The following is a 17,138-nucleotide window of genomic DNA, read 5'->3' on the forward strand; positions in this document are numbered from 1 at the left end:
TTTAATAAAAAGACGTTTATTTCATTAACAGTGGGCAGAATGATAGAGAAATCTACAACATGGAGTGGAGCAAAAAGCTGTGTTAAGAAAAAAAAATCCCAGGGTCTTTCTTTTTTCTATATTATGTTCATCTATGACTCTTTTGAACATTTTTTTTAAATCTTTTTTACGTTTATTTATTTTTGAGACAGAGAGAGACAGAGCATGAACGGGGGAGGGGCAGAGAGAGAAGGAGACACAGAATCGGAAACAGGCTCCAGGCTCCGAGCCATCAGCCCAGAGCCCGACGCGGGGCTCAAACTCACGGACCGCGAGATCGTGACCTGAGCTGAAGTCGGACGCTCAACCGACTGAGCCACCCAGGCGCCCCTCTATGACTCTTTTAAAGGGAGCTCTATACTTTGAGTACAGATTTGAGCAACAGTTAGATAATCCATTTTCATTTGTCTTTAATGGAAAGATCTGGCAGGTCCTTTTAGCCACAGCCTAGTTTTCACAGGGTCAGCTTTCTATTCAAAGAGCTGCTGGCAACATTTGTTAAATATAAATGGTTAATGTGAACTTAACAAGTTTTGCTAAACTAATCTTCACCATCACAATTCCTAGGAAAATGGACATCAATTGTTCTACTGCTTTATTTCACAAGATCAAGAAATGTCATAAATATGTTTTGGAATGAGCACATGTCTCACTTTCAGCCAGATGACATTAGGGGAAAAAGACAAATACTACAGTCACTGAATGAACAGTTCATTCCTTCACGAATCCAAATACTCATAGGCAAACAGTGAACTAAGGAAAAGCAGTGATCTTTGGTATTAAGGGCTATAGCTCTGAAGCCCTGATTCAGGGCACAGATTTGAAATCAGCCGATGGGGAACTATTGTTTTAATCAGGATTGCAAATACATTTTATTTAGTGTTACTTACATCTATTAAAACATTTGTTCTTTTTCTTATGTTAGCAATTAAAATCTTTTTTTGTTGATATCTGAATCTATAACAATTTTCTTTATCAAATATTCCAATATTTTTTTTTCACAGCCTTTCTTCCTTATTAAATCATAATTCTCCTTAGTCTTATTCTGTTTCTCACTGCTTAATCATTTTCGAAATTCTTGCCCATTATTTAAAGGAATATGAGATAAATATTGGAAAGCTGAGGCCGGAGACCTGAGATTCTGTTAGCTGGGGCTCTGTGTTCTGCTAGTTGTACACATTTACTCTCCCTCATAATCTCTTGAAACTTCTATTTGCAAGCCACTTTCTGAGAGAAAGTCTTCATCTTAGTTTGTCAAACATCTCAATCTTTGTCACAAAATTTGCTAAGGCTATATTTTCTCTGCTTCCGTGACAGATCCTCTATAGTCAAAATTAATTGCTTCTCCCCTTTAGCAACCACATACGTATATTGCTAGTTAGGACCTATGTTATTCAGCAACTTGCTTACATGGCTGTCTTCCCTCATTATAGTAGGTTCTTGAGGGTGAGAAAGTAATGTCTGATTCATCGTTGATAACCCTATCCCCTCAGAGTAAATCAGAGTACCGTGCACATAATGCTTAATATAGAACTGAATTCCAGACTGGTCCTACGTAGATTTAGATATATCTGGCTCTGTCCTCACCCTCTTCATTGCTCTGTTTAATGCTTAACGGACATCACTATGATAATATGCTCAGCTCCAATGATGTTCATATAACCAACCTTCCTTCCTCCCTCCCTCCCTCCCTTCCTTCCTTCCTTTTGATCCCTCTTCCCTCTTCTATTTTTTTCTAAAGTACATATCGCTTTCTACCATGCTATATAAATTACTTACTTATTAAGATTATTTTATTTGCCCTGGCTAGAATGTAAGGTCCATGAGAGGGGAATTTCTGTTTTGTTTACTGATGATTCTCAAGTGTTTCCAATAGTGCCTGGCACATACATGCTCAATAAATGCTTGCCTAATAACTGAATAATTGTATTTTAAAAAAAAATTTTTTTTAACGTTTATTTATTTTTGAGACAGAGAGAGACAGAGCATGAACAGGGGAGGGGCAGAGACAGAGAGGAAGACACAGAATCTGAAGCAGGCTCCAGGCTCCGAGCTGTCAGCACAGAGCCCGACGCAGGGCTCGAACTCACAGACCGTGAGATCATGACCTGAGCCGAAGTCGGACGCTTAACCGACCGAGCCACCCAGGCGCCCCTGAATAATTGTATTTAATATACACTTTGTGTTTGACTACATTTAAATGATCAATGAATTAAAAATTAGGTTGTGTTTAATGGGGTTATTTGAAAGCTAAGGATGAAGCAGGTGGCTATAGCAACGATGCCTTGCACATCATCATCACATACAAATACCAATGACAGATCTATAGGGACACACATATCCCCACCTCATAGTGGTACTCTTACTGTGAAACTGTGCTGGCCAAATTTTTTGAGATAATTTCATCAAGTTAAAGTTAATACTATATTTAATGAACACTTTCCGGATACAAGCATAGGAGATAATTAGGTAAGTCGAAGTGAACTGAAGAAAGAGGAAAAACAAATCTACTTAAAAAGTTTTATGTGAAAAGAAAATGTTTTTAAAAAGTAGACTTCTATGTAAAATCTATCTCTAAGTAAAATCTATGTCATTAAAGGTCCAAGAGGGAAGTGGAAAAAGGGAGCATATATATATATATATATATATATATATATATATATATATTTTTTTTTTTTTTTTTGAGACTTCATAGGATTGGAACAGCTGACTCATTTATAGAACATTTAACTGACATACTTTTTTGAAGTCAAAATAACTTAAATAAGTGGGCAGAAAAAAAAAATCCAGCAGACATTTGATATAAAACGTTCCAGAGGCAACTCTATATTGAGTATAAAACCCGTCTGAATTGTTTCTTCTTAGATCAGGTGTTACTAGTGCAAACAGGTTTTAGTAGCACGATTATCATTCTGGCTGACCTGAGCAGGGATCTTGGATGACGTTGTCTGCTACAGCCTGGGCAAGAAGCCACTCTACTGTCCTTATGCCCTTGATTCATAAAGCCAACACTCTGACTGCTGAAAAGCCCATTTTTTCCTCTTTATAAAATCCTCATTAAGCTTCTGATTGGACTCATCCAAATCCCCCATGATTCCGATTTTGCATTTACCTGATTCTTAAGATCCTTTTCTTAGGAAAATGTGCGGCTCCAAACATAACAAGTAGATGGTGAGAGTTTATATTGTAACTGACTTCTGCTGCTTATAATTCCTTGAAGACTCCTCATTTTCACACAAAGCCCTGAGGACAGCTGCTGCAAGTGAACATTTCCTGCTTCCCACATCCCTCTAACTCACAGCCAGTCTCCTTTTAAGACATCCAGGATGACCAGAGACATCCTACTCTCTGATAATTTCTGCCATGCAACCGCAAATCCACAAGGTTCTCCACTTCCTTCCAACTACAAAGGGCTTAAAAAATAAACATGCAGTAGTGGTTCACATTTTGAAAACAATAAAGGACAGTAGTTTTTACTTTTCATATCTTAGAATTTTAATTTAAAGGCGTAGGAACATCCAAATTTATATTCAGAAAACTAAGCTTAAGACCTAATGCTACAGATTGCCCATACTTACCTTAATCACTTCATCATTGGGAGAGGGGAACTAGGTGGAAAGGGAAGGCTTTTCCTTTTTCTTTTGTATTTTTTTGCTTGAATTTGAATTTTTATTTGATTTGCATATTTATTATGTAACACACATGATTTTTTTTTAATTTCTAGAATATGTCAGCAGGAACCACTGGGAAAGGAAATTATGGCTCATTTTTGTTTTGTTTTCTTCCTTGTTATTTCTCTATATTAAAAAAAAATCTAATAAATGCTATTTTTTAAGGCAAAAAAGAAGAAACTCTCCTAAACCATTTTCTCAACTCTACTGATACCTGATGATTCACTCCCTATAATACTGCATAATACCACAAGCTTTTAAAGAACTATCTTCTCTAACTCTTGGCTCTCCTCCTTCAGTCCATCCTATACAGATGGCTATTCAGCCATTTTCTAAACAGCATATTTGATAGTATAGCTCCTGCTTATACTCCTGACTAGCAACAAAATAAACCTAACGTTTATCATCAGAGCATATAAGCTCCTTGGTATCCCCTTCAACATCATTTTCTACTATTTCTTCACTGTATCCCATGGTTTGGTCATGCTGAAATAACGTGCCAACTTCTTTAACTTCTTAGTAACTCCTTCCTCTTTTTTCTGTGACTTCTTATTTGTCCTTCTCTGTGATGTCTTCTATTCCTCTCTACCCTTTCCCTTTGCACTCAGATGCTTCCCTCCTGTGTATGATACTTTATAAATTACTGTATTATTTATAAATATACCAAAATTACCGTAAATTTGATGCTGACTATTTTACAAACACAACAATGGTTGTCAATTAGAATTCTATCCTGTAATTCTCCATAAAATTCTTATCTTAATATTTGCTGAAGTCAGTGTCCCAAAGAATATGCAATAACTTTCTTTAAGTCTAAGTGTAGCCACAAATATATTGATGCTTATAAGCGGTAAAGTTTGTAAATGGCAGTTAGCAAAAAATGTATCACGAGAGGTAGTTTAGAAGCCATCCAAATTCATAAATTAGATGACGATTCCCTGAAAATTGAACATAACTTAAAAGATTTTATTAAGTAACTAGGATATCAGTTCTTACAAGATAAAATTCTAAATAAACAAGAATCTTACAATCCATGTAAATGAAAGAGTGTACTCTTCACCTACTACTCTTGCTTGCTTTGTGAAGTTTAAAAAAAAAAAAACAAAACATTTCAAATGGCAAACTTTTTTTTAACCTGGTGATTAAAATACCTGGTATAGAAAACTGGGTTCTATTCTCTGTGACAGAACTTAACAGTTAATTTCTCCTACATGTATTAGAGAAATAATTTGTGACTCACTGATCCTTCTGAAAGCGGCCTTGTGCTGATTTCTAGAAAGCAGTAGTGTTAGAAAACCTTAGAGGGAAGAATTATATCTGGCTAATTAGTCCTGGACAACTCTTTGTACACACTAGTATCTGCATAGGGTAAAATAATAAATCTACAGATATTTATGCTCAAGAAGGGCAAAGTGGGTGATGGGCATTGAGGAGGGCACCTGTTGGGATGAGCACTGGGTGTTGTATGGAAACCAATTTGACAATAAATTTCATATTAAAAAAATAAATAAAATTAAATACAATTTAAAATGTAAAAAAAAAAAAGGGCATAGTATTTTATAATTTCTCCAGTAAAGAGAGGACAAGAGAAGCTTATATTTCTGTCTTCTACTAAATGCTCAATGCCCTTCTCAAATAACAGAGCCAGAACTTTCTTAGAAATCACTGTAGCTTAGTTAAATAAATTGGGATGTACCATTAAGGTTGGTAGCTATATTTCCCCAATTTTATGTAAGCAAGGGTTTATATGTTTCTCTCCTGGAAAGACTGAATTTGCCTGGCCCTTTCTAAGTTACAGCATTCTAAAGTATAATATGACATCATCCCTGGGGACCAACATATTCCAAAGAACCTAGGAGGGAAAAGTTTTTTGCTACTATGTAAAAATGAATAATCTTGAAAAATACATATTAAATTGTCTACACTTACTGATCTTCCAGATGAGCCATCACCACATAATTCACATGTGATGACTGATGCTGATGGTCTCCCAGAGGACAGAACAAAGAGTAATGTTTCAGAAAAGTACAAAAAGGCAAGAAGCATCACACTATTATCTGCATAACATAAATCATTACACCTGGGAAATAAGAGCTCTTAACTATAATAGGTATTTTATTATTTTGTGTCAGTGAGATAAACCTTTTAGGCATTCATCGAGCAAGTAAGAAAGACAATCACGACTATGATTTCGTATTAGGGACAAAGGGTAGATGATGCTGCATTTTGAAAATGCCGACTGCCCAACTATCTGCAAAAGCTCCTGGTCTGACTTATTCTCTCTCTTTTTTTTTTTTTTTTACTTTATTTAAAAAACTTTATTTATTTATTTATTTATTTAGAGAGACAGAGAGAGAGAGAGAGAGAGAGAGAGAGAGATAGTGAGCGCATACACGTGCGTGGCGCAGGAGCAGAGGGAGGAATCTTAAGCGGACTCTACGCATGCAGGGCTCACTCTCATGACTGAGATCATGACCTGAGCTAAGATCAAGAGTCAGACGCTTAACCGATTGAGGCACCCAGGCATCCCTTGACATTCCTTTATGACTTTCTGACTGAGCCTGCTAGTAGTGTCTGAGTTCTTCTTTAGCACTTGTAGGTACCTGGTGATTCTTCTACGATAGGATGGATATGGTGGAAATGTTGAGCTCATGGACTGGGCAGCTAAATTCTTGCCTGCCTGCCTCTCCTTCAAACTACGGATGATGATTTCTAACAATGTAAATTCTACTGAAATACTCTTCAATTTAATGTTTTTTTTTAACTAATGTTTTTAAAAACCACAGACTGAAATCTTTTCAAAGACTTCAGATATGAAAAAAATACTTTTAGAAATTCGACCATACACTTTACAGGTTTTACTTATGATTTTGTGAGTGTTTTTACACATTTTGGGAGCAGAATCACCACTTGAGCATGAGCCTTCCCCCAGGTTCAAAAAGATATCCACATGGATATTAGCCACACAAAAGAACAGTCAAAGAAGATGAATAGAAAATTCTGTTAAAGCAGAATTTACTTTCATTTCAGTATACACGCCAGTAAAGTGGTCAATTTTTAAAAACTCTTACCTGCTACTGAATTTGGCCGTGGCATAAGATACAGAGGAATAGACTGTACTGACTGCGATAGAACAGTTTCCAAATTCCTCTCAGGGATCTTATTCAGACTATAGGTGGAAGCCGTCATGTTTTCATCTACTCGATACAAACACGAATCCATACTGGATTTTTGAGACTGCCAAGGTTTCAGGTTTCCTCCAGATCCTAATTCTTTACTGCTTTCTCCAACATATTTTGTGCGTTCCATGTTTTCAGAATAGCTTGTCAATGTAGCTAAGAAAGAGAGTAAAACAAGTTAAAAAAAAACAAAACACCCATACACCTAGAGATTAATTTGTTCATTATTATCCAAATTCGTGACTAGATAATAAGAGCAGCAGTAATATTTTTTTAAAAGTTGCTGATGATCATTTCATCTCCACCATGAAGTTTAAATAATCGAAACCAAAATATAACGATCTCTTACATATTCTCTCTCACATCTCTCATACGTTTACTTTAACAACTCTCTCTGAATGGAACTAAACAAATTCGTATATCAATGCTAAAAGATCTAAAACTAGGACCTATGAATGTGAAAAATTTCACAATTTCATCAAAAAGGGAATTTAAAGAATTTTCATGGATTGCTGGAAAGCCCCACAGTTCTCAAAAAGATCTTTATACTCTTTTTATCCCACATTTTCCTCTCCCTCATTTAAATTTACTTCCTTTCATATGTAATAATGAATTAGAAAAAAATAAGAGGTCTTAAGCAGATGCTAACATAGGAGAAATAATCTGTCCAAATAAGGAAACAGTACAGGGCTTTCTTGTACAGCTACCCTCTGTAGCTCTAACCCTAGATGTCCCTTAATGAAATCAAACAAAAACAAAAATCTAGAATTTTATCTAGTCTTACCATTAATTATAAACAGGACTTATAAACAGAAACATTTTCATTAAGCCTTGAAATGCAATGGTTAACAACAATAAAATCTAGATTATAAAAATCTTAGCAATAATTATAAGAATAAAACAGGTCATTCTAGGAGAATTTATTTTTATTTTCATTTATTTTTAAAAAGTGTTTATTTTTGAGAGAGAGAGAGTGAGCAGGGGAAGGGTAGAGAGAGAGGGAGACAGAATCCCAAGCAGGCTCCACGCTGTCAGCGCTATGGGGGCTCAATCTCACAAACTATAAGATCATGACTTGAGCCAAAATCAAGAGCTGAATGCTCAACCAACTGAGCCACCCAGGTGCCCCATCCCTGGAGAATTTTTAATGTTAGTTCATATTCTCTTCTTACATCTTCAATGTACCTATTATTAAAAGAAGAGACCTAAGTTTTTAAGGTAATTTCCATGATGCCTCTTTGTGAGGTTTTCTTTGTGGAAATTTAAATGGGAGTTCTGGATTTTGTAGTAACAAAGGTAAAAGATGAGCTAACAAATGGTTGCCTTCCAGCCTTTTTGCTCTTTACAATAATACATCTGAGAATTAAGTGCTGCCAAGTGGTCTTGGTATCCTCACTGATACCAAGAGAGCCCAGTTCATGGTAATATCTCCCTGTCAACTCCATCAGAGAGGGCAGTCATCGTTACGCTTCTGACAGATGACAATGCTCCCCATCCCTGCCTAGTTATGACAGGTCCTTTTTAATATATTGTCCCTGTTATCTTTTACATAAGGTTGGACTCAATTTGTTAGAATTTTGTTAAGGACTTTCATATCTTGTTCAAGACACATGCTGGTCTGTAGTTTACTTTTTATGTAATGTCTTTGTCTGGTTTGGTGTTGAGGTAACATTGGCCTCATAAAGTGTTCCTTTCACTTCAACTTCTTGGAGCGGTTTGTGTAGAAATGGTATAATTTCTTCCTTAAATATTTGATAGAATTTACCTGTCAGGGCATCTTTCCCTTGCAGGAAAGTGTTAAACAACAAATTCAATTTATATTTAACAGCTATGAAGTTATTCAAGTTATCTCTTTCTTCTCGAATGAGCTCTGGTCATTTGTTATTTCAAGGAATTTGTCCATGTCATCTAAACTGTCAAATTTATTGGCATAAAGTTGCTCATGACATTCCCTTATCCTTTTAATGTCTGTGGGTCTATAATGATAGACTCTCGCATTCCTGATTTTGGCAATTTGTATCTTCTTTTTCTCCTGGTTAATATGGCTAGGGGGTTATTAATGTGATTTTCTCAAAGAACCAGCTTTCAGTTTCATTAATTTTCTCTATTCCTATTTTATTGATTTCTGCTCTTTATTATTTCCTACTTTGCTTACTTTGATTTGAATTTCTTTTTTTTGTTGTTGTTTCTTAAGAAGTTTAGTTCACTAATGAAATAAATTTCTCTTTTCTAAAATAAGCATCTAATGCTATAAATTTCCTTCTAGGCACTTGTTTAGCTGCATTCTAAAAATGGTGAGGTTTTGTTTTCACTATTTTTCAATTAGAAATATTTCTAAATTCCAATGTGATTTAAAAAAATTTTTTTTAATGTTTTATTATTTATTTTTGAGAGAGACAGACAGAACATGAGTGGGGGGAGGGGCAGAGAGAGAGGGAGACACAGAATCTGAAGCAGCTCCAGGCTCTGAGCTGTCAGCACAGAGACTGATGCAGGGTTCGAACCCACAAACTGCGAGATCATGACCTGAGCCAAAGTCGACTCTTAACTGACTGAGTCATCCAGGCGCCCCTCCAATGTGATTTTTTTTGACCCAAGTATTATTTAGAAATATGTTGTTTAATTTCTAAGCATTTGTGAAATTTCCTGATATTTTTCTTTAAAAAAATTTTTTTTAATATTTATTTTTGAGAGAGTGAGAGAGAGTGAGCAGGGAAGGGTAGAGAGAGAGGGAGACAGAATCTGAAGCAGGCTCCAGGCTCTGGGCTATGCACAAAGAGCCTGATGCAGGGCTCGAACCCATGAATTGGGAGATCATGACCCGAGCTAATGTTGGATGCTTAACCAACTGTGCCACCCAGGTGCCCCTTCTCTCTCTCTCTCTCTCTCTCTCTCTCTCTTTAATGTTTATACATTTATTTTGAGAGAGAGAGAGAGTACACATGAATGGGGGGAAGAGGCAGAGAGAGAGGAAAGACAAGAGAGGAAAGAGAGAGTATCTGTGCTGATAGCATGGAGCCTGATGAGGGGCTCAATCCCATGAACTGTGAGATCATGACCCAAGCTAAAACCAACAGTTGGAGACCCAACTGACTGAGCCACCCAGGCACTCCTCCTGATATTTTTCTATTACTGGTTTCCAGTGTAAACACATTGTGGTCAGAGAATACTGTAATGGTTTGTGTCCAGTTAAATTTACTGAGACTTGTTTTATGGACCAGAATATTGGTGTCTTGGTGAATCTTCTGTGTATACCTAAAAAGCATCTGAACTATGCTATTGTTAAGTGGATTGTCGTATAAAAAATAATTAAGTCAAGTTGGTTAATGGAACTGTTTAAAGTCATCTACATGCTAATGGATTTCTTAATTGTTCTTTCAACCACTGAGAGATGAGTTAAAATCTCTACATTTGCGGATTTCTGCCACTTTGAAGCTTTGTTATTCGGTGCATAAACATTTAGGACTGTTACTTCTTCCTGACAAAACGATCCATTTATCATTATGAAATGACCTTCCTTGATAGGTAATCATTGTTTGTTCTGAAATCTATTTTGATATTCTTTGCTCTGAAATGGAGGAAGAATGAAGGAGGGAGACAAGGAGCATACATTATGGAATCCAGGACCAGCAGGAGCAGCAGGGACTTACTCTTCATTTACTAACCCTTTCTAAGTCTTTTTGGGAGACTGCACTGGTCATCTTCTTGAAGAATTGGATTTAGATCTCTCCTCTCAGAAAAGAATTCAGAGTTTCACAGTATCGTGTTCCCAGGTGAGAACAGATGCCAAAGAGAGTATTACTGGATCTATGTGGTGTAAGGGTTGAACTGTACTGGATTTGCCACTCTAGATATACTTACCTGCCACTGTCTAGCTACATTGGCTCTAGTGATGGTGTGAACTATTCCCATGGGTTGGAGCTGGGTCCCTGTTATTAACATCCTGCTTCAGACTGAAGGGTTGGCTATAGTGGCTACTGCTAGTCATTTATGATAATCATGAGCACAAGTCAATCAATGTCTTGTGTAATGCTGTATAGACTCTCTCCTCTGTCCCTGGACTTCCTGGTTGTTGCTGAGACATGAGATGCAGTAGGGCTACTGGATTTGTGCAATAGTAAAGCAGGGGAAACAATGCCCTAGGAGGGCTAACACACCAATGTGAGACAGGAACTAGCAGTAATAGCCCCTTGTAATTCCCCCTTCCAGAGTTAGGAATTGTATGGTCTCTCTGAAGATTTCAGTTGAATAAAGCAATCACCTCTGCCAGCTCTGTAATTCCTTTTCTTATATTTGTTTCTTCTTTGCCTTACTCCCCTTTCATTCACTTGTTTCCTTGGTTTATACTCCCTTAGTATAGTGTTAGCACGTAACCTTTTGTCTCAGGCTCTGAGGAATCTGTGCTAAGGAAGTCTCACTGATGAAAATGTTGGAAACTATGGGCCACATGTTCTTGTAGCTAATCCAAAGGGGGCATCTGGGTGGCTTAGTTGGTTAAGAATCTGACTCGTGATTTTGGCTCAGGTCATGATCTCACAGTTCCATGGGTTTGAGCCCCTGCATAGGGCTCTGTGCTAACAGTGCAAAGCCTGCTTGGGATTCTCTCCCTTCTCTCTCTCTGCACCTTCTCCACACTCTCTCTCTCTCTCAAAAGAAATAAATAAACGTTTAAAAAAAAGCCAATGCTCAAGTCATATTAAGTTATTACATTATTTTGGTATCTAATCTAAACTACTCACTTTAATTAAAAATTAATTTCATATATTCAGACTTTCAGTCATAAACAGCCCAATAGTTCCTAACCATTTTGCCACCAAACATAATATTGCACCTTCCCCAATGAGATTATTATGGATTCCACGGCATTATTGTATAATTATAGTTTCTAAATGTGTTCAGTGATAGCATATTTATAATATGTGTGTATGTACCTGTGTGTGTTCTTTTAAAGTGGATGTATGCTTCTTATCCTAATTTCTGAAAACTGTCTCATTAATTTAAAATATATTTAAAGTTTTATTTTCAGTAAAACTTGACTGAAATATAATTTCATTTGGTGTAAAGATATGGTGATTCAGCTACCTTTGTAATTCTTTGCAAGAAGCTTGGAGTTCACACAGCTGCTAGGGTCAGTATGCTGAAAGGCAGAGAATGGAAACTCTTGTTTCCCAGAGGATTTGTCTACATGTAAAATGCCTGTTATTTAACCCCTTACCTTTTATGTTGTGTGTGTGTGTGTGTGTGTGTGTGTGTGTGTGCGTCCAGCAGATGTTTCTATTATTAAGTCCCAGATTTGGCTAAGATATACCTGTATCTGTGTGGTCCCAGCCTGGTATAAACCCCTTTTCTCCAGATAAACCATGAGCACATGGTTTACAGGTGCGAGAAAGTAGCAATGGGGTTCACTATTTTCAGTATTTCAAATAATTTATAAATAATATGCTTACTGTGAACTAGTTACACCGTCAAACTTCTGTAAACATAGTGAGGATTCTATCAAGGGTGACAACAGTAGTTATTCTCATTTAAGCAGAAGCTTTGGCAGAGATACATGTTTGATAAATTAAAAATGAGAAACTACTAAATAATGAATAGAGGGATGCTGAACATTTTTTCAAAACTATGAGATTTACCAACAAAAATTATGGAAGACCTGATCGGTGGTGGAAAGATTTGAGAAACTTTGAGTTTGTAGCACTAAGGTGGTATTGTTCAGTGGCCTATGGACCCTACTTTATTACTTAAATGTGGCCTATGGGCCCTACTTTATTACTTAAATGCTAAAGTATGGAAACCAATTTGACAATAAATTTCATATAAAAATTTCATATTAAAAATTTATAAGTAAAAATTAATTAATAAAATCTAGTTTGATATAAAAAAATTAAATAAATTTAAAAAAATAAATGCTAAATGTTATAATGAGGGAGGGCTTTTATGGTCAAGGTATTTAAAAGTAAAGACAAGCAAAACATCTAGTTTTCCCAGTGTGAGAAGAAAACTATGACTATTGTACTATTTGCATAACCTATTATTACACAGTTCACCCATTTTCAACTATGAAGCCTCAGGTATTTCTTGCCTTTTTTCACTAGATAGAAATGTATCTAGTCCCTGGCACACAGTATATGCTCAATAAATATTTGTCAAAAGGATGAATAAATGGTCTAGAATGCATAATGGTCTAGGATTATTGGGGTACAGAAAGTAAAAACAGACATCTCACATAAAATACCAGAAATAAAATTTTCTGGGTAATTTCCCATTTAGGAATTTTGTGCATTTTTGCTTCATTGATGCTTTTCATGAACTTGGTTAACTTCTGGTTAATTCCATTCACCCACCTATCCAATAAATTTTTACTAATAACTAATATGTGCAGAATATGGGAACAAGATAGGTCCTAAATCCTTAATCTGAGAACATGGACAGTTCTAGGCAAAAGAGGCCATATACAGAAAAATAAAGAGCCAAAAAATGAAATCTATTTTTAATAACAACATGCTAATGTCTGTGTATTATTCAACTTTATGGGTGCATCCTATTTTACTTAACCATTCCTTTATGGTGAGACTTTATATGATTTAAGGTCATCAAGGTGACTGAAGCATCAAGAATGCAGTAATATTTTCGTGCATGTGACTACTAAAGGTTCAAAAGTCCAAAGCCCATGCATGCAGTCTTTGTGCCAGATAAGCTGGCCTAGACGAATTAAGCACTCCCATGTGCAAAGGAGTAACTGGTTCTTGGTTAATTCACTTTGGTGGTTGTGTGAAAAACAGCCTTGGAAAGGACAAAATGAAAAGCAGAGATAATACTCAGGTTTGTATTACTCTAAGTCTGAGATAATGGGGACTACCAAAGCATACTAGAAAAGATGAAAATAAAATTCAGGGATAAGAAATTTAGGGTGGGGGCAGAGAAATGACAAGGACTCCTCTCAGCTTTTCAGCTTGGGTTCTTGGGTAGGTAGTGAATATTTTGGGCAACTTTATACCAATAAATTTGAAAAAGAAAAAAACCATAGCTAAGGAAAACTGATTCAAGAAGAAAGAGAAAACTTAGAAAGTCCTAGAGTATTAAATACAGTGGAGTAGTAATTAAAAAAAATCTACATGAACATCAGGTCCAGATTATTTTTTTTAAGTTTATTTATTTATTTTGAGAGAGACAGAGAGAGAGAGAGAGAGAGAGAGAGAGAGAGAGAGAGGGGCTGACCCCCAAGCAGGGGGTCCAACTCACTAACTGTGAGATCATGACCTGTGCCAAAACCAAGAGTCAGACACTTAACAAACTGAGCCACCCAGGCACCTGGTCCAGATTATTTTAATGGCAAGTCCTGCTAAATATACAAGGAGAGGATAATTCCAATCTTTCACAAACTATTTCAGAGGTTATAAAAGAGGCTACTCTTCTACATTTTATTTCTCTATTTTATTTTGTTAAAATATTTAGTTACTTAATGACTATATCTTCATAAAGACTTCTCATATAAATAACTTACAAATTAGAAACTATTACGCTAAGTCACGAGGATATATAAAAACTGTAAGACATGAATCCTGCCTTTAAGAAGTTTGTAATAAATTTTGAAATCAAGAAATGGAGTCCTCCAATTTTGTTCTCCATTTTCAAGTCTGCTTTGAGTCCTCTGAGTCAGAGTCCTCTGAGATTCCACATGAATTTTAGGATGGGTGTTTCTATTTCTGCAAAAAACTTTGTTGGAATTATGATAGTAACTTCAATAATCTGTAGAAATCTTGAGATATATTATCACTTTAACAATATTAAATCTTCTAGTCTATGGACACAGATTATATTTTCATTTACTTGAATCTTTTAAAATTTCTTTGCAGTATTTTCTGTTTAGTGTACACTTGGTTAAACTTATTCCCACGTTTTAAAATTCTTTTTCATGGGGCGCCTGGGTGGCGCAGTCGGTTAAGCGTCCGACTTCAGCCAGGTCACGATATCGCGGTCCGTGAGTTCGAGCCCCGCGTCAGGCTCTGGGCTGATGGCTCGGAGCCTGGAGCCAGTTTCCGATTCTGTGTCTCCCTCTCTCTCTGCCCCTCCCCCGTTCATGCTCTGTCTCTCTCTGTCCCAAAAATAAATAAAAAACGTTGAAAAAAAAAAATTTTAAATTCTTTTTCATGCTATTGTAATGGAATTGTTTTCTTAATTTTCTTTTTTAATTGTTCATGGTTAGCATATAGAAGAAATGCAACTGGTTCTTGTGTGTTGATTTTGTATCCTGCAACTTTGCTGTAAAAATATTCTTTTTATCTACTCAATACTTATTTTAAAGGAATAAATTCACATGTTGATATATATGCATTTAAATAATAGAGGTATATTTAGTTGCCATGGCATTAATATCTGCTATACTATCTAGTGTGATTTGATAACCTTTAGAAGGAAGCCAAATGAGGAAGAAATATTTTCTTTATTCCTTAACTGATCCCAGTATGCCTGGCTTTTTCAGCTGTTGTCATTTGTTGACCAGCCTCTCCTCTTCCCTTCTCTGAACCTTTTATCTTCTTTGACTTTGGTAACATTATACTGTCCCAATTCTTCTATTTGTCTAACTACTCCTATCCACTGGCTCATTCTCCCACCTCTAATTTCCTGCTCAATTTGAATGTGCCCTAAGATTCTGTGCTCACTCCTGTTTTCTTCTCTGTACGTTTCCTTTCTTCAGATCCTCATTTCCCAAAACTTCACTAATTTCCATTTGACTGACTCCCCTTAATAAGTATACAATAAGCAGAACTGAGAACCTCCATGAAACTCTACTAGTTCAGTGAGGAATGAACATTTTCTGAACCACTTCTGTTGGCAGATAGATGAATCTACAGGAAGAAGTAGACAAACCTTTATGTGTACACATATACATATATATATATGTATACACACACACAAATTATGTATACATCTGAATATATATATACATTATATATACATCTCAACAACTCAAAAGCATTATTTTTGAAAACCTTAAGCTTGTGTATTATTTTAAAAAGGAAAAAACCCCCACAAAATGATTAATATAAAAACCAACTCACCAATGATGCCGCTATCTCTGCTTTCAAGGGTAGAGGTTGGACTAGTAACAGCCCCATAGCTACAGTCCTTGGCAGTTGCATTTGTACTGACTGGCGGGAGGGTGGAGCAGGGGCTACTGGCTGGTGGAGAGGCAGTGCTACTAGTCAAGGTGGAACAGGGACTTATCCGCTGGGTGATTGCTGAAGTCTGAAAAATTGGAATGAAAAATAAAAAAGATAAACTGATCGGGTGCTGATGTAAAATATATCTTAGGCAAAACATATGCTTTGATGCGAAAAAGAAGAAAACGTACATATATAGCTTTTACATCTACTCAGTACTAGTTGTTTTTTTGCCCTCCAGAATAAGAGATTCTGCCTTGTACAATTAAGGTGAAACTGGGTAAATTTAACACAAGCAGAGACTGTGGCCAGTTTTCCTGCCTCAGAAATTTCTAGTGACAAGTATTCTTTATCACTGCCATGAATTGATAAAGGAATTTTTAATTAAGCACAAGTTGTCCTTGCTATTTCTTATCAATAAGACTATTCTGAAGGCTTAGAACTTAGTCTTGTTAATACTCTTCTTTGGATTGAATGCAGAGAAAATGCCTTATTCTGAGAGTCTATCTAAAAAATCAATCAATGTTCATTTAAAACAAAACTAAATAATTTCTCTGTAGAAACCGATTACAGACTGAAATTGCTTTGTATCTTGAATGATTCTTATATCTGAGGTCACCTCATTTTAAAGTTTTTTGACAGGAAGGAGTGAATAATCACGAAAAAGACTGGTGGTAATATATCCTGGTTTACACAATTTAATGACATGCACTTTTCTTTAGCTCTTTCTACCCAAATAAATCACCAAAATAATGAATAAAAGTATCTATTTTTTCAAACACTAAAAAATTTTATCCTTTTAAAAATGGTTAGTGATCAATGAAAAAATTACCTGAAGGAACACTAATGACAAATTTGACATCTTAAAATGTTAAATTTATTTTTTAATTTTTAAAAAAAATTTTTTAAAGTGTATTCATTTTTGAGAGAGAGAGAGAGACAGAGTATGAGCAGGGGAGGGGTAGACAGAGAGGGAGACACAGAATCTGAAGTAGGCTCCAGGCTCCGAGCTGTCAGCACAGAGCCTGACGCAGGGCTCGAACTCACAAACTGTGAGATCATGACCTGAGCTGAAGTCGGACGCT

The 17,138-nt window shown here is 36.1% G+C and overlaps 1 protein-coding gene across 11 annotated transcripts in view; it reads right to left on the reverse strand.

The window, feature by feature from the left end:
* TANC2 (tetratricopeptide repeat, ankyrin repeat and coiled-coil containing 2) overlaps window positions 1-17,138 on the reverse strand; it is a 364,297-nt gene that overhangs the window by 126,680 nt on the left and 220,479 nt on the right. For all 11 annotated transcript variants that reach the window (XM_058703494.1, XM_058703493.1, XM_058703491.1 and 8 more), the window contains 2 exons: window positions 15,952-16,138; window positions 6,782-7,045 (listed from right to left, as the gene is read on the reverse strand). In XM_058703494.1, the coding sequence (XP_058559477.1) occupies window positions 6,782-7,045; window positions 15,952-16,138 (451 nt within the window). The remainder of the gene's footprint in view (window positions 1-6,781; window positions 7,046-15,951; window positions 16,139-17,138) is intronic.

This window comes from Neofelis nebulosa, chromosome 16 (assembly GCF_028018385.1).
Source record: "Neofelis nebulosa isolate mNeoNeb1 chromosome 16, mNeoNeb1.pri, whole genome shotgun sequence".
Lineage (NCBI taxonomy): Eukaryota > Metazoa > Chordata > Mammalia > Carnivora > Felidae > Neofelis > Neofelis nebulosa.